The following is a 27,669-nucleotide window of genomic DNA, read 5'->3' as shown; positions in this document are numbered from 1 at the left end:
GTAAAGACCAAAAGTTTGGACACGCATTCTCATTTAAAGATTTTTCTGTATTTTCATGACTATGAAAATTGTACATTCACACTGAAGGCATCAAAACTATAAATTAACACTAGGGTTGAGCGAAACGGATCATACAATTTCAAAAGTCGCCGACTTTTGGCAAAGTCGGGTTTCATGAAACCTGACCCGATCCTAGTGTGGGATCGGCCATGCGGTTGGCGATCTTCGCACCAAAGTCGGGTTTCGTTTTTATATATATATGTCATTGAGACACACATATATATATATATATATATATATTTATATTTACTTCAGCGCGATATAGCAGAAAAGCCGGTAATTCAATTGCCGGCTTTTCATTTCTCCTTCCTAAACCCGACATGATATGAGACATGGTTTACATACAGTAAACCATCTCATATTCCCATTTTTTTTACATATTACACACTACTAATGTTAGTAGTGTGTATGTGCAAAATTTGGGCGCTGTAGCTATTAAATTTAAGGGTTAAATCGCGGAAAAAATTGGCATGGGCTCCCGCGCAATTTTCTCCGCCAGAATGGTAAAGCCAGTGACTGAGGGCAGATATTAATAGCCTAGAGGGGCTTTGCAATATTGTGTGTGTTTTTTTAACCATTTCATGCTATTAGATTAATAATGGAGAGGTGTCATAATTGACGCCTCTCCATTATTAATCTGGCTTAATGTCACCTTACAATAGCAAGGTGACATTAACCCTTCATTACCCTATATCCCACCGCTACACAGGAGTGGGAAGAGAGTGGCCAAGTGCCAGAATAGGCGCGTCTTCCAGATGTGCCTTTTCTGGGGTGGCTGGGGGCAGATGTTTTTAGCCAGGGGGGCCAATAACCGTGGACCCTCTCTAGGCTATTAATATCTGCCCTCAGTCACTGGCTTTACCACTCTGGCGGAGAAAATTGCGCGGGAGCCCATGCCAATTTTTTCCGCGATTTAACCATTAAATTTAATAGCTACAGCTATTGAAGGCATACTGAACCAGCATGGCTACCACAGCATCTTGCAGCGGATGCTATTCCATCCGGTTTGCGTTTAGTTGGACCATCATTTATTTTTCAACAGTGCAATGACCCCAACCACACCTCCAGGCTGTGTAAGGGCTATTTGACCAATAAGGAGAGTTATGGGGTGCTACGTCAGATGACCTGGCCTCCATAGTCGCCAGACCTGAACCCAATTGAGATGGTTTTGGGTGAGTGAAGGCAAAAGGGCCAACAAGTGCTAAGAATCTCTGGGAACTCCTTCAAGATTGTTGAAGCTCATCAAGAGAATGCCAAGAGTGTGCAAAGCAGTCATCAAAGCAAAAGGTGGCTAGTTACTTTGAAGAACCTAGAATATAAGACATTATTTCAATTGTTTCACACTTTTTTGTTAAGTATATAATTCCACATGTGTTAATTCATAGTTTTGATGCCTTCAGTGTGAATGTACAATTTTGATAGTCATGAAAATAGAGAAAAATCTTTAACTGAGATGGTGTGTCCAAACTTTTGGTCTGTACTGTACATGTGTATAACCAACAGTCAGAGCTGAGGGGAGCATAATATACCAAGATGCTATTCATTTAGAGATGAAAAGTGCAGATAATAACATATGACAATTAGTGTTGAGCATTCCGATACCGCAAGTATCGGGTATCGGCCGATATTTGCGGTATCGGAATTCCGATACCGAGATCCGATATTTTTGTGATATCGGGTATCGGTATCGGATCAATAGGGATGTGTAAAATAAAGAATTAAAATAAAAAATCTTGATATGCTCACCTCTCCGGCGGCCCCTGGACATCATGCTGCTAACCGGGAGGCTTCTTTGTTTAAAATGCGCGCCTTTATGACCTGGGAATGACGTCCCGGGTTCTGATTGGTCGCGTGCCGCCCATGTGACCGGCACGCGACCAATCAGAAGCCGCGACGTCATTCTCATTCACAAAAACTCCTAATTCTAGGAATTGAGGACCTGCGAATGACGTCGCGGCTTCTGATTGGTCGCGTGCCGGTCACATGGGCGGCACGCGACCAATCAGAACCCGGGACGTCATTCCCAGGTCTCAAAGGCGCGCATTTTAAACAAAGAAGCCTCCCGGTTAGCAGCATGATGTCCAGGGGCCGCCGGAGAGGTGAGCATATCAATATTTTTTATTTTAATTCTTTATTTTACACATCCCTATGGATCCCAGGGCCTGAAGGAGAGTTTCCTCTCCTTCAGACCCTGGGAACCATGAGAATACCTTCCGATACTTGATGTCCCATTGACTTGTATTGGTATCGGATATCGCTATCGGCGATATCCGATATTTTTCGGGTATCGGCCGATACTATCCGATACCGATACTTTCAAGTATCGGACGGTATCGCTCAACACTAATGACAATCCATTTTAATATTGATCTTTTTAAGTTTAAAACATGGAGCACAAAACTTGCTTGATATAAATTGGGTGTAGTAAGCTAATAACATGATCACAACTTATAGTAATTTGTCTTGAGTTGAACATTTTACACCTGGTAAGAGTCCACTATTCACATTCAATGATTATCCAGTCCTGACCAACTTTAACCCCTCTCCAATGTTGGGTAAAATAGTACACCTTCACTTTGATAAGGGCTTCGGCGCTGAGCTCATATCTTTCCCAGTACATGTCAGCTGTTTCGAACAGCTGACATGTGCCTCTAACAGTCGCTGGTGGAATCTTGATCCACCAGCGGCTGTTAACTAGTTAAATGCCGCTATCAATCTTTCCAGAAGCGCGCCAGAAATCCTGCCCATTGGTGGCCCCGTCACATGATCGCAGGTCACCGATGGATAACAAACAGAGGTCTCCAGCAGACCTCTATGGTTGTCAAAGCCAGATTGCTATGAGCACCACTCAGTGGAAGGCGCTCATAGCAAGTGAGCATTTCTTCTACATACAGGTGATCTGACCATCGTCTGTATGTAGCAGAGCCGATCAAAATAGTGCAGCTTCTAGTCTCCCATGGAGACAATTGAAGCATGCAAAAAGTAAAAAAGTTTTTAAAGGTATGAAAAACTAAAAAAAATTAAAGTTCAAATCATGCCCTTTCGCTCAATTCAAAATAAACTATTGAAAAAAAATCAAACATACACATATTTGTTATCACCGGGTTCAAAATTGCCTGATCTATCAATATAAAAATAAATTAACCTGATTGCTAAACAGTGTAATGAGAAAAAAATAAAAATTTCACAATTACGTTTAATTGGTCGCCGCTACATAGTAATAAAATGCAATAATGGGCAATCAAAAGATTGTATCTGAAACAAAATGGTATCATTAAAATGGCAGCTCGGCACACAAAAAGTAAGCTCTCACCCAGCCCAAGATCACGAAAAATGGAGACGTTACAGGTATCGGAAAATGACGCCATTTTTTTTTACCAAAGTTTGATTTTTTTTCACTACTTAAATAAAAAAGAATTAATACACAAAGGAAAAACCTGTAGCGCTCCCACTAAAATGCACCTGCAGCAAACAGAAAAACGGTACCACCCCTCCGTAAACTAAATAAATAATCTAGTAAAAAAGGCACTGTTTGCGCTGGAAAAATCCACAGAGCCATTGAAAACTAACAGTAATACTAAAATAAATACAGGATAACAGGTTATGCCTTATCGGTACAAAAAAACGATTTACCTGATACCGAAAAACAAGTAAAGAGAGTAGGAAGATGAAATATAACTACCTTAGGGGGCAGTCCAAAGGGAATATAGCTATCTTCAGTGTATGGAGCTCCAGTCACCCAGAGGAAATAAGGTACAGCCGATGTCCGATGATAGCTGCGCATACACTGCTTCCCAGAGTCATGCGGCGTCTTCCAATATAATCCTTCCACTTGCGGCGTCAGGAAAAAGGATGAAGTGAGGTCTAATCCACGAGTTATCCTAGTAGTCCGGACTGCAGGCACTGCCCCGGCCGGTGGCAGAATCTGCCTGCATATACTGGACTTTGTCCACGCTGCTTGACTAAGCCGTTAGGTCAACTGAGTAGCAGGACCTAGTGTGATGTCACAGTCACGTGAGGGATCACGTGACCGGCTACAGGAAGAGCTTAGGGCCAAATCTAGTCCTACGCGTTTCGGAGATGCGATCAGGAGAAGGAGATCGCATCTCCGAAACGCGTAGGACTAGATTTGGCCCTAAGCTCTTCCTGTAGCCGGTCACGTGATCCCTCACGTGACTGTGACGTCACACTAGGTCCTGCTACTCAGTTGACCTAACGGCTTAGTCAAGCAGCGTGGACAAAGTCCAGTATATGCAGGCAGATTCTGCCACCGGCCGGGGCAGTGCCTGCAGTCCGGACTACTAGGATAACTCGTGGATTATACCTCACTTCATCCTTTTTCCTGACGCCGCAAGTGGAAGGATTATATTGGAAGACGCCGCATGACTCTGGGAAGCAGTGTATGCGCAGCTATCATCGGACATCGGCTGTACCTTATTTCCTCTGGGTGACTGGAGCTCCATACACTGAAGATAGCTATATTCCCTTTGGACTGCCCCCTAAGGTAGTTATATTTCATCTTCCTACTCTCTTTACTTGTTTTTCGGTATCAGGTAAATCGGTTTTTTGTACCGATAAGGCATAACCTGTTATCCTGTATTTATTTTAGTATTACTGTTAGTTTTCAATGGCTCTCTAAGTGGATTTTTCCAGCGCAAACAGTGCCTTTTTTACTAGATTATTTAAATAAAAAAGAGCCTAGACATATTTGGTGTCTATGAACTCAAAATGACCTGAAAAATTATAATGGCAGGTCAGATTTAGCATTCAGTGATTATGGAAATAAAAAAACACTATGGAATTGCACTTTTTTTGCAATTTCACTTCAATTTAATTTTTTTCTCATTTTCCAGAACACGATATATTAAAACCAATGATGTTGTTCAAAAGTACAACTTGTCCCTCAAAAACAATCCCTCACATATTTATTTTCACAGAAAAATAAAAAGTTATGGCTTTGGGAAGAAGGGGAGCAAAAAACGAAAAAGGCAAAAACAAGTCTTTAAAGGGTTAATCGGATGTATATGTAGGCTTTTTGATGATAACTAGAGAGGATCAGTCTATATTCCTCAACTCCTAAACTCCTTATGTCGCTGGATTACAATAATAAAAAATTGATTTTTGCGATCCTTGTTCTTAAATCATTATCAATCTGAACGCTTGCTCATAAGAGCATATAACACAGCCGAGTGCCATGCGATAAAACATTTCATATTACTCGGACCAGTATTTTTCTATGGGGCATTCATATCTGCGATTATTTTTTGATGCTGACACACTGACAGCAGAGTTTTAGCCAAGTGTCATTAGCATATCGCATCCAATGCTCTTACGTCAGATGCTATGTGCCAATGTAATTTGGCCTTATAGCTACAGTGCCTTGCGAAAGTATTTGGTTCCCCGGAACTTTTCAACCTTTTCCCACATATCATGCTTCAAACATAAAGATACAAAATGTAAATTATTGGTGAAGAATCAACAACAAGTGGAACACAATTGTGAAGTTGAACGAAATGTATTGCATCGGTTATTTTAAATTTTTGTGGAAATTCTAAAGCTGAAAAGTGGGGCGTGCAATATTATTTTACTTTCTACGGCCCCTTTACTTTCAGTGCAGCAAACTCACTCCAGAAGTTAATTGTGGATCTCTGAATGATCCAATATTGTCCTAAATGGCTATTGATAAATATAATCCACCTGTGTGTAATCAGGTCTCCGTATAAATGCACCTGCTCTGTGATAGCCTCAGGGTTCTATTTGAAGCACAGAGAGCATCATGAAGACCAAGGAACACAACAAGCAAGTACCTGATACGGTTGTGGAGAAGTTTAAAGCCAAATTTGGATACAAAATGATTTCCAAAACTTTAAACATCCCAAGGAGCACTGTGCAAGCGATCATATTGAAATGGAAGGAGTATGATACCATTGTCAATCTACCAAGACCCTGCCATGCCTCTAAACTTTCATCTCAATCAAGGAAAAGACTGATCAGAGATGCAGCCAAGATGCCCATTATCACTCTAGATGAATTGCAGAGATCTACAGCTGAGGTGGGACAATCTGTTCATAGGACAACAATCAGTCGTATACTGCACAAATCTGGCCTTTATGGAAGAGTGGCAAGAAGAAAGCCATTTCTCAAAGATATCCATAAAAAGTGTTGTTTAAAGTTTGCAACAAGCCAACTGGGAGACATACCAAACATGTGAAAGAAGGTGCTCTGGCCAGATGAATCCAAAATTGAACTTTTGACAACAATGCCAAATGATATGTTGGGCGTAAAGGCAACACAGCTTATCACTCTGAACACACCATCCCCACTGCCAAACATGGTGGTGGCAGCATCATGGTTTGGGCCTGCTTTTATTCAGCAAGGACAGGGAAGATGGGCACAATTGATGGGAAGATGGATGGAGCCAAATACAGGATCATTCTTGAAGAAAACCTGCAAAAGATCTGAGACTGGGATGGAGATTTGTCTTCCAGCAAGACAATGATCCCAAACATAAAGCACAATCTACAATGGAATTGTTCACAAATAAATGTATCCAGGTGTTTGAATGGCCAAGTCAAAATCCAGACCTCAATCCAATCGAGAATCTGTGGAAAGACCTGAAAACTGCTGTTCATAAATGATCTCCATCAAACCTCACTGAGTTCAAGCTGTTTGCCAAGGAAGAATGGGTAAGCATTTCAGTCTCTAGATGTACAAAACTGATAGAGACATACCCCAAGCGGCTTGCAGCTGTAATCGCAGCAAAAGTTGGAGCAACAAAGTATTAAGTTAAAGGGGCCGAATAATATTGCACACCCCACTTTTCAGTTTTTGAATTTCCACAAAAATTTTAAATAACCAATGAATTTTATTCAACTTCACAATTGTGTTCCACTTGTTGTTGATTCTTCACCAAAAATTTAGATTTGGTATCTTTATGTTTGAAGCATGATATGTGGGAAAAGGTTGAAAAGTTCCAGGGGGCCAAATGCTTTCGCAAAGCACTGTACAATATAATATTTAAGTGTATACACTGCAAGTAGGTGGTAAATGTCCTAAAGAAAAATCTAAAGTTTCTATGAATCTGTTTCCAAGGTAGAAAATGTATAGCATATTTTGATATTCTACCATATCTATGACTATGTGACAATGCCAAAAAAAACACGTGGGTTCATTCAATTAATCATGTCTAGTGACTTGCTTCAGGAAGATTAAGTAAAGATCTTGATAAACATTTCACATCTTGTATTCTATTGGCTGTTCCTTTGGCTAATCACTGAATAAGGATTGATTCACATAGCAAACGGACCACATAAAATAATTCAAAGTTCTTTTCTTTGTATACAATTGTTGGACATACTTTGTACTTGCATTCGTTTTCTACAATGTATTGTTTCAATTAATATAAAATAATATGAAAATGATATATCCATATCATACATTATGTCCTGCTTTTAATATATTAAAGCAACATTACAGAAGAACAATACGCATATGAGATGTGCCAAAGAATATTTTATTCTAGCAGTCTTTCGGTAGGTGAAATACTTTCATTACATTGTACCAAAGTAATTAATCCAGAATGCAAAGGTGAGAACTAAATTAACTGCTGTAACATTAATTGACTATTGACCAATAATATATAGATCAATCTAAATACTAATAGACTAATATCACATGAAAAAATAAGCATTAAACAAATGACCAATAGAAAAACAATACATCTAGTAAAACTACCAGTTATTTCAATTTCTATATACATTTTGTAATTTGCATCCATATTGTATTTTTTGCATCTCAAATAATGTTAACCAACCAAATTAGACCAAATTAAAGAAAGAATGAGTGACTTACCAGAGTTTGGGTCAGAGTTTCCATCAGCTTCAGTTCTCTTGTCTGGAGAAGCTTGGTCATAGAATTCATCCTGTGCTTGAACCAGAGGAAGAGGGTGTGAGATCATAATTCCACTTCCTACAGGGTCATGGTCTCCAAGTCCACTATCACTGCAGCTTTCTTGGGAGCCATCAGGTAGATGGAATGTAACACGTCGCTGGGACTGAAATAAGAACATGAGATACACTAGTTATTCTCCCTTATAATTGAGGAAGGAAATTAAATTTTATGTCAGCTAAAAAATTCAATTTGAGAAAAGTTAAAGGGAGTTTCCAACTTCTAATAAAATAAAATTGGAAAACAACTCCAAATGACAACAAAAAATAAATTCATTTCTTTTTTTCCCCATTGTTCCCTTGCAGGAGATTCACTAGTCCTTCCAGTTTAAGTTTAGAAGCTTGTGACTGCTGCAGCCATCAGTCATTTGCAACATTTTACCAGGATATTAACTCAGCATTACACAATGGTGTGTGAATTATGGTTTGTGTTGAGGCCTCTGTTGGACTGCAGTGGTCAAATGTTGACTTCTTCTAAACAAAGACCTAAAATAAAGACAAGGTCAATTTTGTTTCTTTTTCTATGTTTTAACATTTACTTTTGTTTTTACAAACATTTCCTGCAGCTGCATTGCTCGAACGATGTTGACGAGGCTCCATGTTGTGTCGCTTGCCCACTGCAGGTAATGAGTTACCACTCTTTGGCTGCAGATCAACATTATTTCCTCAGGGCCAATATCTTTTCTGATAATGTAGTATGGGTTGCAGCTGATGAGTGATCGTTCATTGTCTGCAACCAGCAAGTATCACAAAAATGTCATGTCACAGCAGAGGAACAGCCACATCAATATTGCTGGATAGGAGCTGTTGTAGAAGGTGAGTATAGACTCTTTTGATTTTAATGCTGGTCCTGAAATTGATTAAGCTGTGGTTGTCCATTCCTTTAAGTAAAGCTGCCTAATACATGGATGTGCCAAGTTTCATCTCGGCAACATCGTACATTATTAAAGCATATGACTTTCCATGATGTAAAAAAATGCCATATCCAAATATTATACCAATATACCAATATTTTGTGATGCTAAATAAGAACCTAATAACTCAGAAGCGGACATGACATTGATGCATTTCGAGCAGCCACACAGGTGCCCAAGAGGTAAGGAGCTCCACTTCCATCTCCAAAGCAGTAAACATTTGTCACAAAATGGGACCCATATATTGTTTTTGAGTGGACACCCTCTTTTGTCTATGACCATAATTGAGATACCATATAATTGCTAATGTATAATTTGCTAAAGTGTAGAAAATATACCTTCTGTCTCAGAATTAGTGATTATTGAGTATGGAAACATTGCTCTCTTCCTGTGCCAAAATGAATGAAAAACTGAAACTGCCGGTCCCAAAGATAGGGATTGAAATCGGGAAACTTCTGCAGACCTCATAATTAACATATATTAGTACCTAACATACAACATGTTGGTCTTCAAGCTAAGAAAATGGCCAAAGAACCTAAATCATCATATTACTCATATGAGCAACAATACAAATTTCTCAATTTAAAAAAAACTTCCTACATTATGGTAAGGTACTAGGCCAAAATTTAGAATATATACTGGGAATTATTGACTATTTTTTGTCCTTTTACACTGGTTCTAGCACTTTTTCAAAAGGTGTGTAGGGTTTAGCCAAAAGGGACATGGTCTACTGCAAAGCAACTATTTTATTATAATATACAGTATGTCAGTATACTGCCAAATTTTGCAGCTTAATAAACCAGAAGATGGTGTAGATTTTCATGTGTACAGACAGCCCAAAGATGTGCCAAATGTATTTAGCTGGCTGTAGGTTCAAGACAGGCATTTTAGTCTTAATAAATGATCCCCCTCGAGTCCATATATTTCATATCTACAGGCTTCAAAGTATCACTTTAATTAAATTATATTAGACCCTATTCTGCCTAACTCTAGGTCCCTGTTCCCACTTATTTCATCCTTCACAAATACCCTATTCTATCATATCTACTTACAGTAGATCTCTAATGCACATGGGGTTTGGTATAGGATAATATTTTTTCTTATTTGTTCTAGTAATAAATAGTAATAATGTACTTACTTGATATATGCAATGATTCTTCAGAGAGGAAGAAGACTAGAACTCTAGTGCCATCTATTGAAAGTAGCTACTTCCAATAGGTGGCATGAGAGTACTAGTCCTCTTCCTCTCTGAAGAGACAATTTGTATATTTCCTGGAGGAGCATTGCGGCTTTAAGTCTCCTCATCTCGACATGCTTAACATGTCACTCTCCACAAGGAGAAACAATACTTCTGGATCCCGGTCAGACGCCTCTTACTCAGCCAAACCAGATCTCCACTTTGCACTGATGAGGGGCAGTACTCCAAAATACAGTGTGTGCAAATTGAGATTCTGGTTTGGCTTTTATCCTAAGTCATGTGACAAGGCTTGTTAAAGGGTCAACATTGACTGTTGAGATGGCTACTTCCAATAGGTGGCACTAAAGTTCAAGTCCTCTTCCTCTCTGAAGAGACAATTTGCATATTTCCCAGAGCAGCATTACGGCTTCAATTCTCCTCAACTTGACATGCTTAACATGCTTAACATGTCACTCTCCGCAAGGAGAAACAATACTTATTGGATCTTAGTTGATATTGTAAGTTTTACATTTTCAATGGGCATACACATCTACTATCCAACATCACTATGCTCATTTCTTTTTTTTTTTTAAATTGTATCCATCTTGCCGGCCACACCAAAAGGGAAGCAATTTGCCGTCTTGTTTTCCTTGTGAATCCATTGTCAATAAAGGTTGGATTAGCAGATTTTGTATAATGGAATACCACCCAGAAATTGGAATGACAATTTAATTTGCTATCCAAAGATATCACCTACATAGACCTTGCTTACATTGCTGAATAAATGTGAAAGCAGATAAGGATATTGAAAAGCATGGGATATGATTCCAGTGACTGTGAGAGTATTCAAGGTGTACAGAGATGATTAAAAATGAAAGAAAAGAGAAGACAAACATAAAACCTGCCAGCTGGTGCAAAATTAATTTCGCTTTATTTCACTTTAATTACTAGCATTTGATGCATTTCAGCAGGCAAAAAACATAACCTTAACAGTCTAGAGCAAATGTCAATTAAAGCCGCAAGAGTATTTTTAACGGATATTGACCTGTGAATGTTCTGACAGTTATAGGGTCGTTTGAATGTTTGACGAGATTGACACTGAATATAAATGAATTAATCTATCAGTGTGTTTGTTTTCTGTCCCTGGAGCTTATTTTGCGAGTTGCAGTAGAATAGATATGATAAACATTCAATTTCTCATGTACAATAATCTATATTGCAGCATTTATTATGGAAATTCGCAGTGAATTTGTGTCCTTTAATGTTAGGCACTTTTAATCTGTTGTCTAGATTTTATTCATTATTTCTTCTACTTCGAAGGAGATGGCATATTGTGACCCGCAGCTTCATAGAAAAGAAAAACCTAATAAAGGAGTTATAAAATCACATACGCATATACACACTCAAACAGACACACATGAGTTTAAGAATCTAGGCCCCAGTCAAAATCTCAAAAAGGATCCTATACCTACAATATTTATAAAATATAATATTGGTGTATTCTTTTGTGGCCAGTAGAGATGAGCGAATATGCTCAAAAAATGCTCCACAATCTCAAATTAGGCACAATCGTACCACATTCGTATCCATTTTCGCTTTCATGAGCATTTTTACTCAAAGTCGGCAAAAGTCGGTCACAGTTTGGTAAATCATCGTGTTTCCACCACTACTGGCTACAATAGTGCTGCTGCATGATAAGCAGGGTGGATGGGGGGATCCATTGGATGAGGGGAGTGGGTGTCGAGAGGTTAGAAGAGCATCTGCAGAGAATACTGGAGAGGCACGCACTATTTTTTCCCTTAACTTTATGTGAGTTGATTCATATGATGTGATATATCATTCATATGATATATTGAAGCATGATGCATGCATTGCATCATCCAGCACAGCATCAGGAGGGATCGATCCTCATGCTCCAATATATCATTGGTGTTATGATGGGCTAATCAACAGCAGAATTTTTATGAGCTAAGTATTTTTTCTCACTATCGGTGCCACTCTTATTATATCCACTCCCTAAGAACCTGGTATAGGGGAAACGCATCAAATGTTCTGAGAGTGTTTATCTTTTTTCCTTTTATGACTGTAGAAGTGTTTTCCAAATTCCCTGAGTTACTTGGCATCTCTGGGGCCTAGTCAATATATATTAGTACTTTTGGAATAAAATGAGTCAATGCAGACAATTTGTACCATCTGTCTGGAAGGCATATTTACTATTATATGTAATACTGCAGATTATGACACATCAATAGGTTGCAATTTATCCCTTCTCCTGACCCCTTTCATTGTTAACATCTGGTATAGCATATTATTCTTAATAAGGTGCAGCATCAATAGGGATGCAAGATACAGTCATCGAGAGCGAGGGTGTAGTTTTGTGCAGGTTTACACATCTAGGGTTAAATTGTCCCTTCCCATTTCTCTTTCCTGCCAATACACCCTAAGCACATATGCACTTTATTAATACTTAAGTACAATATTAATGCTTGAGCTGACAGCCATATAAGCAATCCTGTAATTGCATTATAGTTATTCTTTGTTCCGCAGACCAGAGATTATACCATATTCACATTTAGTCTTGTTTTTCCTTTCCCTCTGATCCCAACAGGGCAACGTAGGGTTTGAAGGGACAGCCATCGACAAGCGTGGGCTCCAATGCTCAGGCTTAAGGGTGCCAACCTCCACAGCAAGGCAGGAAAAGTATAACAGCCATATAGGATCAGGCACACCCCTGGTTTCTAATTCTAAAGTAGTAAGTAGTAGTAAGTAGAAGAGGCAGCACGGTGGCTTAGTGATTAGCAATGCAGCCTTGCATCCCTGGAAACCTGGGTTAAAATCCAACCAAAGACAACATATGCAAGGTGTTTGTATGTTTTCCCCATGTTTGCATAGTTTTCCTCCTGTTACTCTGGATTTCACCCACACTCCAAAGGTATACTGATAGGATAATTAGATTGTGAGCCCCAATGGGGACAGTGCTGAAAATGCCCCATCATAGGGCTGCAACAAGTTTCTCACCGTTATCGCACATAATCTACCCTGGCTTCAGGTTCAGTGGAGACAAGCATTGCTAAAGTTTAGCCAGGACAGCTGTCCACAATGCTTGAGTTGTGTGACTGTGATCTCCAAGGTATATGAATTGAAACACTGCCTGATTTTCTCTGGCAGTGCAATACGGTGGAAGGTGGATATATACTTTGCACTGTTGGAAAGTGTCTCATTAAGGGAGAGGTTGAGGGCACTGGTAGAGTACCTTCAGGAGATGAAGGACAAAAGTCTACATACAGTTTTGTCCTGCAAGCCTTGGGAGGCCCAAGATGTGCTACTTAGTGACACCTTGATGTCTAGTGTTTTAGTTTACCATCCCTTTCTCCAAAATTAAGTGTTTAGTACTTTATTTCTCCAAGCCCTGTTGTCTAGTAGTTTAGTTCTCAATCTTCTAGTGTGTAGTGGTTTATTTATCCAACTTTAGGTATTAAGTAGTTTACTAGCTGAAGAGCCCGGCGTTGCCTGGGCATAGTAAATATCTGTGGTTAGTTATAGCACCTCACTTCTCTTATTTTCCCATCACGCCTCTCATTTTCCCAATCACATCTTTCATTTTCCCCCTCACATCTCTCATTTTCTCCCTTACACCTCTCATTTTCCCCCTCACTCCTCTTATTTTCCCCCTCACTTCTCTCATTCCCCCCTAACACTTGTCATTTCAACCTCACACCTGTCATTTTCCGATCACTCCACTATTTTCCCTCACTCCTCTCATTTTGCACTCACACCTTTTCATTTTCACCTCACACCCCTCAGTTTCACATCACACCTCTCATTTTCCCCTCAGTACAGGTCCTTCTCAAAAAATTAGCATATAGTGTTAAATTTCATTATTTACCATAATGTAATGATTACAATTAAACTTTCATATATTATAGATTCATTATCCACCAACTGAAATTTGTCACGTCTTTTATTGTTTTAATACTGATGATTTTGGCATACAACTCCTGATAACCCAAAAAACCTGTCTCAATAAATTAGCATATTTCACCCATCCAATCAAATAAAAGTGTTTTTTAATAACAAACAAAAAAAACCATCAAATAATAATGTTCAGTTATGCACTCAATACTTGGTCGGGAATCCTTTGACAGAAATGACTGCTTCAATGCGGCGTGGCATGGAGGCAATCAGCCTGTGACACTGCTGAGATGTTATGGAGGCCCAGGATGCTTCAATAGCGGCCTTAAGCTCATCCAGAGTGTTGGGTCTTGCGTCTCTCAACTTTCTCTTCACAATATCCCACAGATTCTCTATGGGGTTCAGGTCAGGAGAGTTGGCAGGCCAATTGAGCACAGTAATACCATGGTCAGTAAACCATTTACCAGTGGTTTTGGCACTGTGAGCAGGTGCCAGGTCGTGCTGAAAAATGAAATCTTCATCTCCATAAAGCATTTCAGCCGATGGAAGCATGAAGTGCTCCAAAATCTCCTGATAGCTAGCTGCATTGACCCTGCCCTTGATGAAACACAGTGGACCAACACCAGCAGCTGACATGGCACCCCACACCATCACTGACTGTGGGTACTTGACACTGGACTTCAGGCATTTTGGCATTTCCTTCTCCCCAGTCTTCCTCCAGACTCTGGCACCTTGATTTCCGAATGACATGCAAAATTTGCTTTCATCAGAAAAAAGTACTTGGGACCACTTAGCAACAGTCTAGTGCTGCTTCTCTGTAGCCCATTTCGGCACCTGTAGCCCATTTCCTGCACACGCCTGTGCACGGTGGCTCTGGATGTTTCCACACCAGACTCAGTCCACTGCTTCCTCAGGTTCCCCAAGGTCTGGAATTGGTCCTTCTCCACAATCTTCCTCAGGGTCCGGTCTCCTCTTCTCGTTGTACAGCGTTTTCTGCCACATTGTTTCCTTCCAACAAACTTACCATTGAGGTGCCTTGATACAGCACTCTGGGAACAGCCTATTTGTTGAGAAATTTCTTTCTGGGTCTTACCCTCTTGCTTGAGGGTGTCAATGATGGCCTTCTTGACATCTGTCAGGTCGCTAGTCTTACCCATGATGGGGGTTTTGAGTAATGAACCAGGCATCGAGTTTATAAAAGCCTCAGGTATCTTTTGCATGTGTTTAGAGTTAATTAGTTGATTCAGAAGATTAGGGTAATAGGTCGTTTAGAGCAGGGGTCCCCAACTCCAGTCCTCAAGGCCCACCAACAGGTCATGTTTTCAGGATTTTCTTTGCATTGCACAGGTGATGCAATTATTACCTGGGCAAGACTAAGGAAATCCTGAAAACATGACATGTTGGTGGGCCTTGAGGACTGGAGTTGGGGACCCCTGGTTTAGAGAACCTTTTCTTGATATGCTAATTTATTGAGACAGGTTTTTTGGGTTATCAGGAGTTGTATGCCAAAATCATCAGTATTAAAACAATAAAAGACGTGACAAATTTCAGTTGGTGGATAATGAATCTATAATATATGAAAGTTTAATTGTAATCATTACATTATGGTAAATAATGAAATTTAACACTATATGCTAATTTTTTGAGAAGGACCTGTATATACATGTTTGTCATCTTCCTTATATATAGTATACACCTGTATGTCATCTCCTGTATATAGTATATACCTGTATGTCATCTCCCCTGTAAATAGTATATACCTGTATGTCATCTCTTCTGTATATACTATATACTTGTATGTCATCTCCTCCTATATATAGTATATACCTGTATGTCATCTCCTGTATATAGTATGTACCTGTATGTCATCTCCCCTGTATATAGTATATACCAGTGTGTCATCTCCTCCCGTATATAAAATATACATGTATGTCATCTCCTCCTGTATATAGTATATACCTGTGTGTCATCTCCTCCTGTATATAGTATATACCTGTGTGTCATTTCCCCTGTATATAGTGTATACCTGTGTGTCATCTCCCCTGTATATAGTATATACCTGTGTTTCATCTCCCCTGTATATAGTATGTACCTGTATGTCATCTCCCCTGTATATAGTATATACCAGTGTGTCATCTCCTCCTGTATATAGTATATACCTGTATGTCATCTTCTCCTGTATATAGTATATACCTGTGTGTCATCTACTCCTGTATATAGTATATACCTGTGTGTCATCTCCTCCTGTATATAGTAAATATATGTGTGTCATCTCCCTGTATATAGTACATATGTGTGTGTCATCTCCCCTGTATATAGTATATATCTGTGTGTCATCTCTCTTGTATATAGTATATATCTGTATGTCATCTCCTCCTGTATTAGACCTCATTCACACGTTATTTGGTCAGTATTTTTACCTCAGTATTTGTAAGCTAAATTGGCAGCCTGATAAATCCCCAGCCAACAGGAAGCCCTCCCCCCTGGCAGTATATATTAGCTCACACATACACATAATAGACAGGTCATGTGACTGACAGCTGCCGTATTTTCTATATCGTACATTTGTTGCTCTTGTAGTTTGTCTGCTTATTAATCAGTTTTTTATTTTTGAAGGATAATACCAGACTTGTGTGTGTTTTAGGGCAAGTTTCATGTGTCAATTTGTGTGTGTTGAGCTGTGCGTGGCGGCATGCATGTAGCGACTTTTGTGAGATGAGTTTTGTGTGGCGACATGCGTGTAGCAACTCTTTGTGTGTCGAGTTGCATGTGACAGGTTAGTGTAGCAAGTTGTGTGCTGCAAGTTTTGCGCATGGCGAGTTTTGCGCGTGGTGAGTTTTATGTGTGGTGCGTTTTGAGTAGGTGCAAGTTTTATGTGAGGCAACTTTTGCATGTGTTGCAACTTTTGTGCATGTGGCAATTTTTCCGCGTGTGCAAGTTTTGCATGTGTGAGTTTTCCATGAGGTGAGTTTTGCACGTGTGGTGAGTTTTGCGTGAGCCTAGATTTGCATGTGGCGAGTTTTGCGTGTGGCAAGTTTTGAGTGGTGACTTTTGTGTTTCAAGTTTTATGTGGCGAGGTTGGTGTATGTGTGGTGACATGTGTGCTGAGGGTGGCATATGTGTTCAAGCACGGGGTAGTGTGTGGCGCATTTTGTGTGTGTGCTTGTAGTGAGCTGGCCGGCTGTGACTGTTCTGTTATCATTGACATAGAATCTGTGACAGACACTGCCCCCGTGTGGCCATAAGTTATACCTATGCCAAATGTGATTACAGAGGGACAAACTGTATTGGCAAAACTTCCCCCTGTGACGTCATGTGAACAGGAAGGGGAGGAAAAGAGAAAGCCCGGGAAACTGGTGTGTGCAGAGAGAGGTCTGTGTCTGCTGGCGTCCTCCTGTAGAGGCGATATAGAAGATTGCCTGGATGACCGCTATCTCTTGGAAGCTGACATCCAGATTGTTCCCAGCTCCCACACTGCGGAGCACCCAACGGTGACATCTTCACAGACCCTGGAGCCCATGAACTGTAAGCGGGTCCTCTGTTGAGAGGCCGAACCTTCCACCCTTACCTGTTGAACCCCAAGGACTACAGTCTGGACCTGAGAGACGGAGTTTTGTTCAATCCCTGTTGTTTTCGGCTGGAGCGTCCCCCTGCAGTGACAGACAGGCCTGCGACATGGGAAGATAAACTCCTGGAGCAAAGGAACTGGTAACGTGTGGATAGGGAAAGTGAGGGACAGTTTGTTATTACACGTTATCTCTGTGAATCGGCATATTTTGTACTGTATATTATTGTGTTCCGCTGTGTTAAAGAAAATGTATAACAGTAAAGATACGGTTGTTAAAATAGAATCTGAGTGTGGAAGTTTTGCTGGGCCAGATCATGGATATACATGGGCGACCTTGCCCTCGGTCACTTCATGCTCATATCCCCGTGTGTGGTGAGGTGATCCCTGGCATTGGTCAATAGCTTTCTTCTTTTGTTTATTCTCTGTGTGGTGAGTATCCCATGTTGAGGCCCCACCTTAGCAACTGTACGGTATATACTCTTTGATGCCATCGCTCTCACTCTTTAAGTCCCCCTTTTTCACATCTGGCAGCTGTCAATTTGCCTCCAACACTTTTCCTTTCACTTTTCCCCCATTATGTAGATAGGGGCAAAATTGTTTGGTGAATTGGAATGCGCGGGGTTAAAATTTCGCCTCACAACATAGCTTATGACGCTCTCAGGGTCCAGACATGTGACTGTGCAAAATTTTGTGGCTGTAGCTGCGATGGTGCAGATGCCAATCCCGGACATACACACATACACACATACACACACATTCAGCTTTATATATTAGATTTCTCTAAGCCCTGTTGTCTAGTAGTTTAGCTGTCCATCTTCTGGTGTGTAGTGGTCTAGTTCTCCATCCCCAAGCTCCCTGTAAGCCTTGGTGATTCCAAGACTTGTGGAGCAGACCCTTTCCCGCCTGCCCCCACAGCCACCAGTGTCTCCTAGTGCCCACTGAGCGAGATATATCACCCCTGTCTATACTTGGTCATCCAGGTGTCAGTGTTGAAATGCACCCTTTCACACATCGATTTTTATCAAGGAATAGATGATGTTGTCTGCGACATGCTTGTGTAATGGAGGCACATCTTTCTTAGAGAAGTAATAACGACTGGGCATCTGGTACTGGGGGTTGGAACGGCCATCAGCTTTCAGAAACCGTCTGTATCCACAATCGAAAAGGCTGCATTTCTGTGGCCAACAGATTGGATTGGCCATCCAATAATCACAGAGATCACAGGTTGGGAGTCACGCAGAACCACCCGCTGTGATCTTTGGAGCGGAGAGCTCACAGCTAGCCCCTAACATCCAGACATTTACCGTGATTGGGCAACGTTCAACCAAGGAGGCCACAGACTATTCACAATTATTAGTTATCAGAAAATTCACAGTGAGTGTACGGCATATACTCTTCTGGATTATGTGTATATACCACTGTACGATCACTGCTAACTTCACAATAACCCCACATTCCTCGCTATCAAAATCAATCCTGTTTTTAAACAAATAAATAAATACAGGCTGATTGAATGACATTCTTCTTTTGAAGTTCACACCATCAGGGTCTTCCATTCCCTCTCCCTCAGAATAATGGCTATATACCGTCCCCCAGGTTCACCCACCCACTTCCTTGACCACATTTTTGCCTTACTGCCACACTTCATGTCCTAAGAATTGCCAACTCTTATCCTGGGAGACTTAAAAAGCCCACTTCTATTGGCCTTTTGCAACTTTCAACCTCTGAGACTCACAAAGACATTAACACCCCTGATCTCGTCTTTGTCCGGCTCTGTTCAATCTCCAACCTAGATAACTCACCTCTTACCCTTTCTACCCCATGAAGTTAGAACCAATTACAATTTACACATTTTAGGAGGTCCCTAAAACCAAATCTGTTTAGGATGACCTTTTGATAAAGCCTACGTGAAACACACATCAGGAGGTGGATCGGGCTCCTCGGCACTAAGTTACTTCCATCATGGGTAAGCGATTCATCTGTTAAGGGCACTTCTTTTTCCCTTTTTGTGGGGGCACACTGTCATTGTGGCAGCCTCAGGGAACTCATTATGAAGGGTGTAGTTTTGTTAATGTTTGTCAGCTTTATAGAATTACATAAAGTCCAAACTTGTTATTGACATACACGTTGACACTATATACTTTTACAATCCATAGTGCCTTGTACTAATACCATGATGATGTTTATTATCTTTTTCTTATGCCTTGGACCCATGTGCTTCTCATGTGCTTCATTTAGACATATTTTTGTATTATAGCTATGTGTAATAAAGTATTTTTCTTCTAATTTTACTATTGTGTATAGAACTCGTTTTTTTTTGTTTTTAATTGTATTGGGAGCATATACTCATTATCCTGGTATTTACATGGGTAAAGATATATATTCACTTGGATTTAATTTTTGGTCTTATGGGACCCATGTCATTTCCGGGAGTTTGATTATATGACTCACAAAGACAGTAACACCCCTGATCTGGTCATTGTCCGGCTCTGTTCAATCTCCAACCTAGATAACTCACCTCTTACCCTTTCTACAGCATTAATTTAGGACTAATTACAATTTACATATTTTAGGAGCTCCCTAAAACAACATCTGTTTAGGATGGCCTATCACGTTCCCTAATCAAAGTCCTTTTTATATTCTCTACATCAGGGGTATTCTCTACATCAGGGGTCCCCAACTCCAGTCCTCAAGGCCCACCAACAGGTCATGTTTTCAGGATTTCCTTTGCATTGCACAGGTGATGCAATTATTACCTGGGCAAGACTAAGGAAATCCTGAAAACATGACCTGTTGGTGGGCCTTGAGGACTGGAGTTGGGGACCCCTGCTCTACATCTCTGAACATAATTTGTCATCAAACTCAACCGTACACAAAAGCCTCATCTAGCCTTTATCTTTCCCTCATTTCCTCAAGATGGTTGGAGCATCATTGTAAATAAGCATTTGTACTTTGTGCCACCCCCCACATCATTGTAGATGGTAAGCTCTGAAAAGCAGGTTCTTCATTATTTTTGTTTTAATTGTTTGATTATCGTTAACGTTGTAACTTATGACTGTTTTATATTAACTTCTGACTTGTAAAACTCTGCAGAATATGTTTGTGCTATATAAATAAAGGTTAATATTATAAGTAGATTGAAGATGAAGTTCAAGCTCTTAGCTTTGCCATTTGTAAGAGGAAAGAGTAGTTTATGTGACCACAATTGCCAAAACGAGGGCTGGCTGCAGTGCTGACAGAGGGTGGAGTATGGTGAACCCAACAAACTGCTGGACTGTGAGTGAGGTGCAGGCGCGAATGTCTGAGGTCGGTCAAAAATAGCAGACATGTCCATTTCCTTAACAGCTGATGAGCTTTCACTCACCACAACTGTAGTAGGTAAAGAAGTGGAGATTCTGAGGAAGGAGAATTGTGTGAGAACACTTGCCACATTGAGGCGACAGAAGCAACAGATGTCAATAATGGGTTGCCCGGTGGTTGGTGAGGCCTGCTTGTCCACATTTTAGGGCAGTGAGATTCCCAGACTGATGAATGTTGATCGCACATGTTCCAGTTCATGCATATAACAGGCAAATTATTGGATTTTTACCTCTACTCTAGTTTTTACAAAGTTCGAAGATAACATGAGTTGATTAATCCTTTGTGGTCTCAAAAAAGGGCCAGGCTAGCCAACTATTGCCGCCCCTGCGAACTTCAGACACGCGACCACTGCTTGCCACAGTCAGAGTTGTGACTGAGGATGCAGTGCTTGTCGTGGTTGCATCACTCACTGTTTGTGTAACCTACTCGACTTCCTCCTCCTCCACCTCCTCTGATGAGATACTCAGCTGCTTTCCTCTGGGTTCACACCAGGTAGGATCTATAACATAATCATCCTTTCTGTTCTCCCATTCCTTGCCCTGAGAATCACCATACTCCTCTTCCTGCCCTGAAAGCACAGTGCAATCCACATGCACCTCAGGTATCTGAGTCGCATCAGGATCACCTCCACCTTTGGGGGTTAATGTATGGTGACAAAGGTCTGGATTCTCTTCGGACCCTACTTCATCCATCCCCGGATTTAACTGCAAAAAATTTGGCCCATCGGTGCAGATGCTTTCCTCCTCTTGACTCTTTGAATCTTTGGAGCAGAACTGTTATGCCTATGGAATAGAATGCGCAAACAACTCTGAAGAATCGCCCATCTGTGGTTTCCCACAGTCAGTTGAGCAGTTGGAGAGTTGTGACACAGGGAGAAACAAGAGTAATTGGGGTGCCACTTGTGATGGGCTGTAGTGTGTGGATGTTAAGGTGGAGGAAGAAGAGAAGTCACTTGATGCAGCAATTGCCATCCATAGGAGCACATTCTGTCCCTCATCTGCATAGCCATGGGCATAACCATGTGTGGCTGCCAAAGAAAGGGAGTCGAGTAGACCATCCAGTAAGAGAAGTTGTCAAAATGCTGCACAAAACAAACCTACTTCTCATCTCTCATATCATCCCTATCTCACAACACTAATACTAAACAGCTATTTAGTACTTTCAATTATCTCCTCGTCCCACAGCTGCCTCCCCTACCCACTCATCTCAGCTGAAAACTTTGCCTCATTCTTTAAGCAGAAGATTGACAAAATGATGCAAAGCTTTTGCCTAAAGAACCTCAGCCCTTCCAAAACTAACTTCACCATCACAAATTCAACTTTCCTCTTTACTCTCCAAATCATGTCTCACCACCTGTGAACATGACCCAATCCCATTCCACTTCACTCAAAACCTGAAACCAGTCTTCAACCCAAAACTAACCAACCACTTCAACCTGTCACTAACAATTTTATAAGGTTCACAGGAATAATGTAGTATAACAATTTAATACAGATGTCAATAGCATGTTTACTATCCGGATAAATATTACTTCACAAAATCTATAATAAGAAACTTCATGAGCCTAAATGATTATAATAAAGGAAAAGTAGTGTCATGTCGCCGCCGGTCAAGCCATCTCCGCCGCCGCCCCTGCTGGTTGCTCACACTTACCATTCCACGGCATCCCGGCAAGCTCCTGTTCTCCCTCCAGCGCTGGCTCCTCTGCTCGCACCTCCAGCTCCTGCTTCCTGTCGGGCACGCACACACTAGGTCTCACTGCGCACGCGTACACTATTTTCTATGATCAGCCGCTCCTTCCACTATTCTCTATGCCCTTGGAGGACCATTTATTTCCTAGCAAGTGTCTCTGGCCCCCACGCTTCTCAAGTGTGCTCAGCGTTCTCTCTGCGAATTTTCTTCCGTTACTTGCTTTCGTTTCCTGTGCCTTACCATTTTTTTTTCCTTGTTTCCTTTCAGTTCCGGTCCTCCTGTGTCTCCGTTTCCTCGGTGCTCCTGTTCCTCTGCTTAGTCTTCCTGCCGTCGTGCTCTGCTCATCCATAGTCCTGTGCCCTCATCTTGTCTACTGGTTTGTCTCTCATCGTCCATCTGTCTTTCATCAGTCTCCCATATCCTTGTCTCATGGTCTTTTATGCTTTTTCCTCGTCGTCCCTGCCTAGCCCTTGTACCTTCCCTCCTTCTTTTGGTACCAGCTGCCGCGCAGTAGTCTCTCCTGGGCCTGCTCCTAACGCTCCCTGTATAGGGGGTGGTCTACCTGGTCCACTCGTCCTGGGGAGGTTCGCTGTTGTGGTCCAGTGGGTTCACCTTCTTTAGTTATCCTAGATCTAAACCGTAACAAGGAGTGCTAACTTCATTAAAATTGTACAGTTTATTAAGTACAATTAATAAATGAAATACACACAATTTTGAGGTAGACAAGGAATGATTCATGAATTCACCCAGGGAAAAATAGCCATGGAGAGAGGGGAGCGTGACTGATCACAATTAACCAATATGAATAAAGATCTCATGTCAAAAGCGAAGAATCTCTTTAAATAAGAGTGAATAAGTCCAATACCTATCACTGGAATTCATAGGCACATGTTAGATTCTCTGCAACTGACTATTGTGACCCAAATTGGATAGAATAAATAGCAGCAGAAAAGTAAAGTGTGAAGTGAATTAGCCAATCAATAATGACAGTGTTTTAAAAACCACAATTTAGGCCCTTTTTCTTTGTTATAATGGTGAAGACAAAGGAGCGGTCTGAGGACATCAGAACTACTATTATTAGCAAACCCAGGACTTCCAAATGGTATAAGTCCATCTTCAAAGACCTTGCTATCCCAGTTTCAACAGTGCAAAATGTTATTAGGATGTATGCAAAGCATGGAACCATCAAGAACCTCCATGGATGTGGGAGAAAGAGGAAAATTTACAAAAGATGTCTTCGAGGCTTGGTGGAAATGGTGGAAAAAACTCCACGTCAAGCATCCAAAGACCTGAAGACCAACCTGGAACAGTCTGGAGTCATGATTTCAACAAGTACCATATGCCGAACATTAAACCAAGCAGAGCTTTATGAGCTAAGGCTAAGGAAGAAACCATTGCTACAGAAAATACGTAAAGAGGATTGATTGATCTTTGCCATAAAGTACATTGACAAACTACAATCCTTCTGGGAAAATGTTCTGTGGACAGAAGAAACAAAAATAGAGATTTTGGCAATGCAAAGCAACAGTTTGCTTACTGAAAGCATAATGAAGCTTATAAGGAAAAGAACACCCTACCAATAGCTAAGCATGGTGGAGGATCCATATTACTGTAGGGTTGCTGTGTTGTAGGGTTGCTGTGTCTGATACTGGAGGCCTTGACCTTATCATATGAATCAAGAAATCAGAGAATTATCAAGAGATTTTAGAAGGAAATGTCCTACCCAGTGCTAAAAAACTTGGTTTGAGTCAAAGATCATGGGTCCTACAGCAAGACTATGACCTTAAGTACACAGGAATGGTTGAAAAAGAAAACACTGACTGTTTAAAATGGCCAGCAATGAGTCCAGACCTCCATCCTATTAAAAATATATGGACTGAGCTGAAATCTGCCATGTGAAAAAGAAAACCAACAAACATTCAATAGCTTGAACAAACTGAACAAATACCAGTTGAGACGTGCAAGAAGCTTATAGATGGCTAAAGGAAATGTATGGAGGCTGTCATCAACGCCAAAGGGTGTGAAACCAAGTATTAATTAGTGATTCCTTTATGTTATGCTGGATGAAGGATAAGTAAGGAGGAGTCCAAACACTGGAGAAGTGGGGAGTGGAGACCCCTAGGCACATCTATCATCAACCTTTCTGACTTAAATGTCACTATATAGGTTCTGCACCTTTCACCAAGCAGGAACCTAATCCCTGCCTTTCCCTAGCGATAGACCCAGGTTAGAGAGGGGATGGGGATGGGGTTTCACTTGTCAGTCATCACTGCAACTAAAGACAGAGAAGGTTGATGAAGAGGGGAACACTTAGCTTGAGAAGACAACCGAGATGTCACGCCAGCAATCCTCTAAGTGTTCTCTGAGAAGGAACTAACCAACTGTTAGTACTTCCAATTAGATAAAGACAAGTAAGAGCTAACACCTGCAACATGCTGCAGAGATTGAATGCACTTAAACCTACAGCACAGGTGTGTCATTAGCAGCAGAAGGTGGAGGTAACTGTTGGGTCCTAGAGGGAAAAGGATATCGCTCCAGAACAGAGATGCAAAAATCAAGAAGGTGCTTAAACTAATCGCAAAGACCTTCTACAGCCAGATCCAGTTTGACTGTCTGTCACACCTGACAGATGCGTAACACTACCCCCTATTCTACGAGTAGCCTCTGGACACTCAAGATCCAGTTTCTCAGGATGAGAGGCATGAAATGGACAAACCAGGCTAGGTGCATTCACCTCTGATGCTGAAACCCACATCCTCTTTTTTTAACCAAAGCACCAAGTACTGCTGTGAACAACGCTCAAGATGAGAATCAGCAATCCTCGATATCTGAAACTCCAACTTACCAACAACAATGAGAGGGGGTGGCAGCAGGTGAGAGGACTCAAGGGGTTCAACATAATTCTTGAGCAGAGACCTGTGGAACTCATTGTGGACTTTAAGAGCCTGGAGTAACTGAAGACGAAAAGCTGCAGGGTTAATGACAGCGTTATTTTATAGGGACCAATAAACCTAGGTCCCAGTTTCAAGGAAGAATCTTCAACTTTATATTCCTGGTAGACAACCACACAAAGTCATTCACACTTAGGTCCGGACCTGGGGATCGTTTTCTGTCAGCTATACTTTTGTACCTGTCTCTCATGACCTTCAAATTACTCTGAACCCGTGCCACACTGAAGAGAATGACAAAGCAAAACATTTCTCCTCCGGATCCCCCGAAGCCCTTCCCTACTAAAAGTATCAATGTGGATGGAAACTGTATGCACCAAAGAAAAGTTACCTACCGGTAGATCCTTGACAATGATTAGTAGCAAACTCAGCCAAGAAAGAAAGAAAGATGCCCAATACTCCTGGTTTTTGAAGCCAAAACACCTGACGTAAGTCTCCAAATTTTGATTTGTGCGCTCGGTCTGACCATTCGACTGAGGTTGAAAAGCAGAGGAAATGGACAGCTTCACCCCCAGTCGAGTACAGAACGACTTCCAAAACTTAGAAACAAGGGTCCCTCAATCTGAGAGCACATTGGAGGGAACCATGTGAAGCTTCATGATCTCATTAACAAAAACCTGAGCAAAAGTCTGGCATTTGGAAGTGCCGGTGAAGTGATGAAATGCACCATTTAACTGAACCTATCCACAAAAACCAGGACCACAGTCTTGCCTGCTGATACCAGTAGGTCAGTAATAAAATCCATGGACAAGTGTGTCCATGGTCTGCTAGGAATTAGTAGTGGAAGAAGAGGACTACACGGGATGGGTAAACAATACTTTTGAATGCGTGCAAACACTGCAAGCAGACACCAGCCGCCAAACACTACAAGAAAGGAGGTCTTCGGTTGCCTTACCACCTGGATGACCAGCAAGTACAGAATTATGACGTTCCCTAATTACTTTATAGTGCAAATCAGATGGTAAAAATAACCTACCCAAAGGGCAGGAGTTAGGGGCATCCCTCTGAGCCTTGAACACCGCCTTCAAGCATGCCCCTTCTTAAAAATTGGTGCAAGGCCTTATGGTCACCACCACCAGGGAACCTCTGGGATGAAGCTTTAGCCTTGGTGTTTTTAACTCCTGGACAGAAAGTGACAATAAAATTGAATCTAGCAAAGAACAGGGTCTGTCTAGCTCATCTAGGGATGAGACATTTAGTCAGTTGAAGATATGACAGGTTCCTGTGGTCCATAATAACAGTAGAAGGATGTACTGCCCCCTCCAATCAATGCCACCACTCCTCAAATGCCAATTTAATCACCAAAAGCTCCCTACTACCCATGTCATAGTTTCTCTCAGCCGAGGATAATTTTTTTGAAAAGAAGCCCAGATGCCATTTACCTGGGGACGGACCCCGAGGCAACAGAGCACCAACCCCCACTTCTATGATAAAAGTCTAAAAAACATCAGGTTGACTCAGTATAGCTGCAGTGTCAAAACAACTCTTTAACCCCTTGACGTCCAATGGCAGGCAGAATCCATCATTGAACTCCTCCTCCTGTTTGATGCAGGCTCCGGCGATGAACCTGCCCCTAACAGCCAGGTGTGGAATCGTGATCTACCCGTGGCTGTTAACATGTTAAATGCCGCTGTCAAACTCTGACAGCTGCATTTAACTTGCACGCACAGGAAGTGTGTCATTATCTCCTCCCATCGATGCCCATGTCACATGACCGTGGGTCGCCAATGGGTTGGCATGACAACCCATGGTAAGCAGGAGACCCCTTTGGTGGTCATAGCTGGAGAACTATAAGCACCACCCAGCTGACGGAGCTCATAGCAAGTGAGCATATTTGCTACAGTGCCTGGTGAAAGTATTCGGCCCCCTGGAACTTTTCAACCTTTTCCCACATATCATGCTTCAAGCATAAAGATACCAAATATAATTTTTAGGTGAAGAATCCACAACAAGTGGAACACAGTTGTGAAGTTGAATGAAATTTATTGGTTATTTAACATTTTTGTGGAAAATCAAAAACTGAAAAGTGGGGCGTGCAATATTATTTGGCCCCTTTAACTTAACACTTGGTTGCGCCACCTTTTGCTGCGAT

The 27,669-nt window shown here is 41.3% G+C and overlaps 1 protein-coding gene across 1 annotated transcript in view; it reads right to left on the bottom strand.

The window, feature by feature from the left end:
* LOC138672241 (protocadherin-9-like) overlaps positions 1 to 27,669 on the bottom strand; it is a 2,050,018-nt gene that overhangs the window by 909,711 nt on the left and 1,112,638 nt on the right. Inside the window, exon 3 of the mRNA XM_069760219.1 lies at positions 7,912 to 8,113. Coding sequence (XP_069616320.1) covers positions 7,912 to 8,017 — 106 coding nt within the window. The 5' untranslated portion in view covers positions 8,018 to 8,113. The remainder of the gene's footprint in view (positions 1 to 7,911; positions 8,114 to 27,669) is intronic.

Source organism: Ranitomeya imitator, chromosome 3, assembly GCF_032444005.1.
Source record: "Ranitomeya imitator isolate aRanImi1 chromosome 3, aRanImi1.pri, whole genome shotgun sequence".
Classification (NCBI taxonomy): Eukaryota; Metazoa; Chordata; class Amphibia; order Anura; family Dendrobatidae; genus Ranitomeya; species Ranitomeya imitator.
Note: the sequence above shows the minus strand (reverse complement) of the source record. Positions and strands in the feature narration are given on the sequence as shown.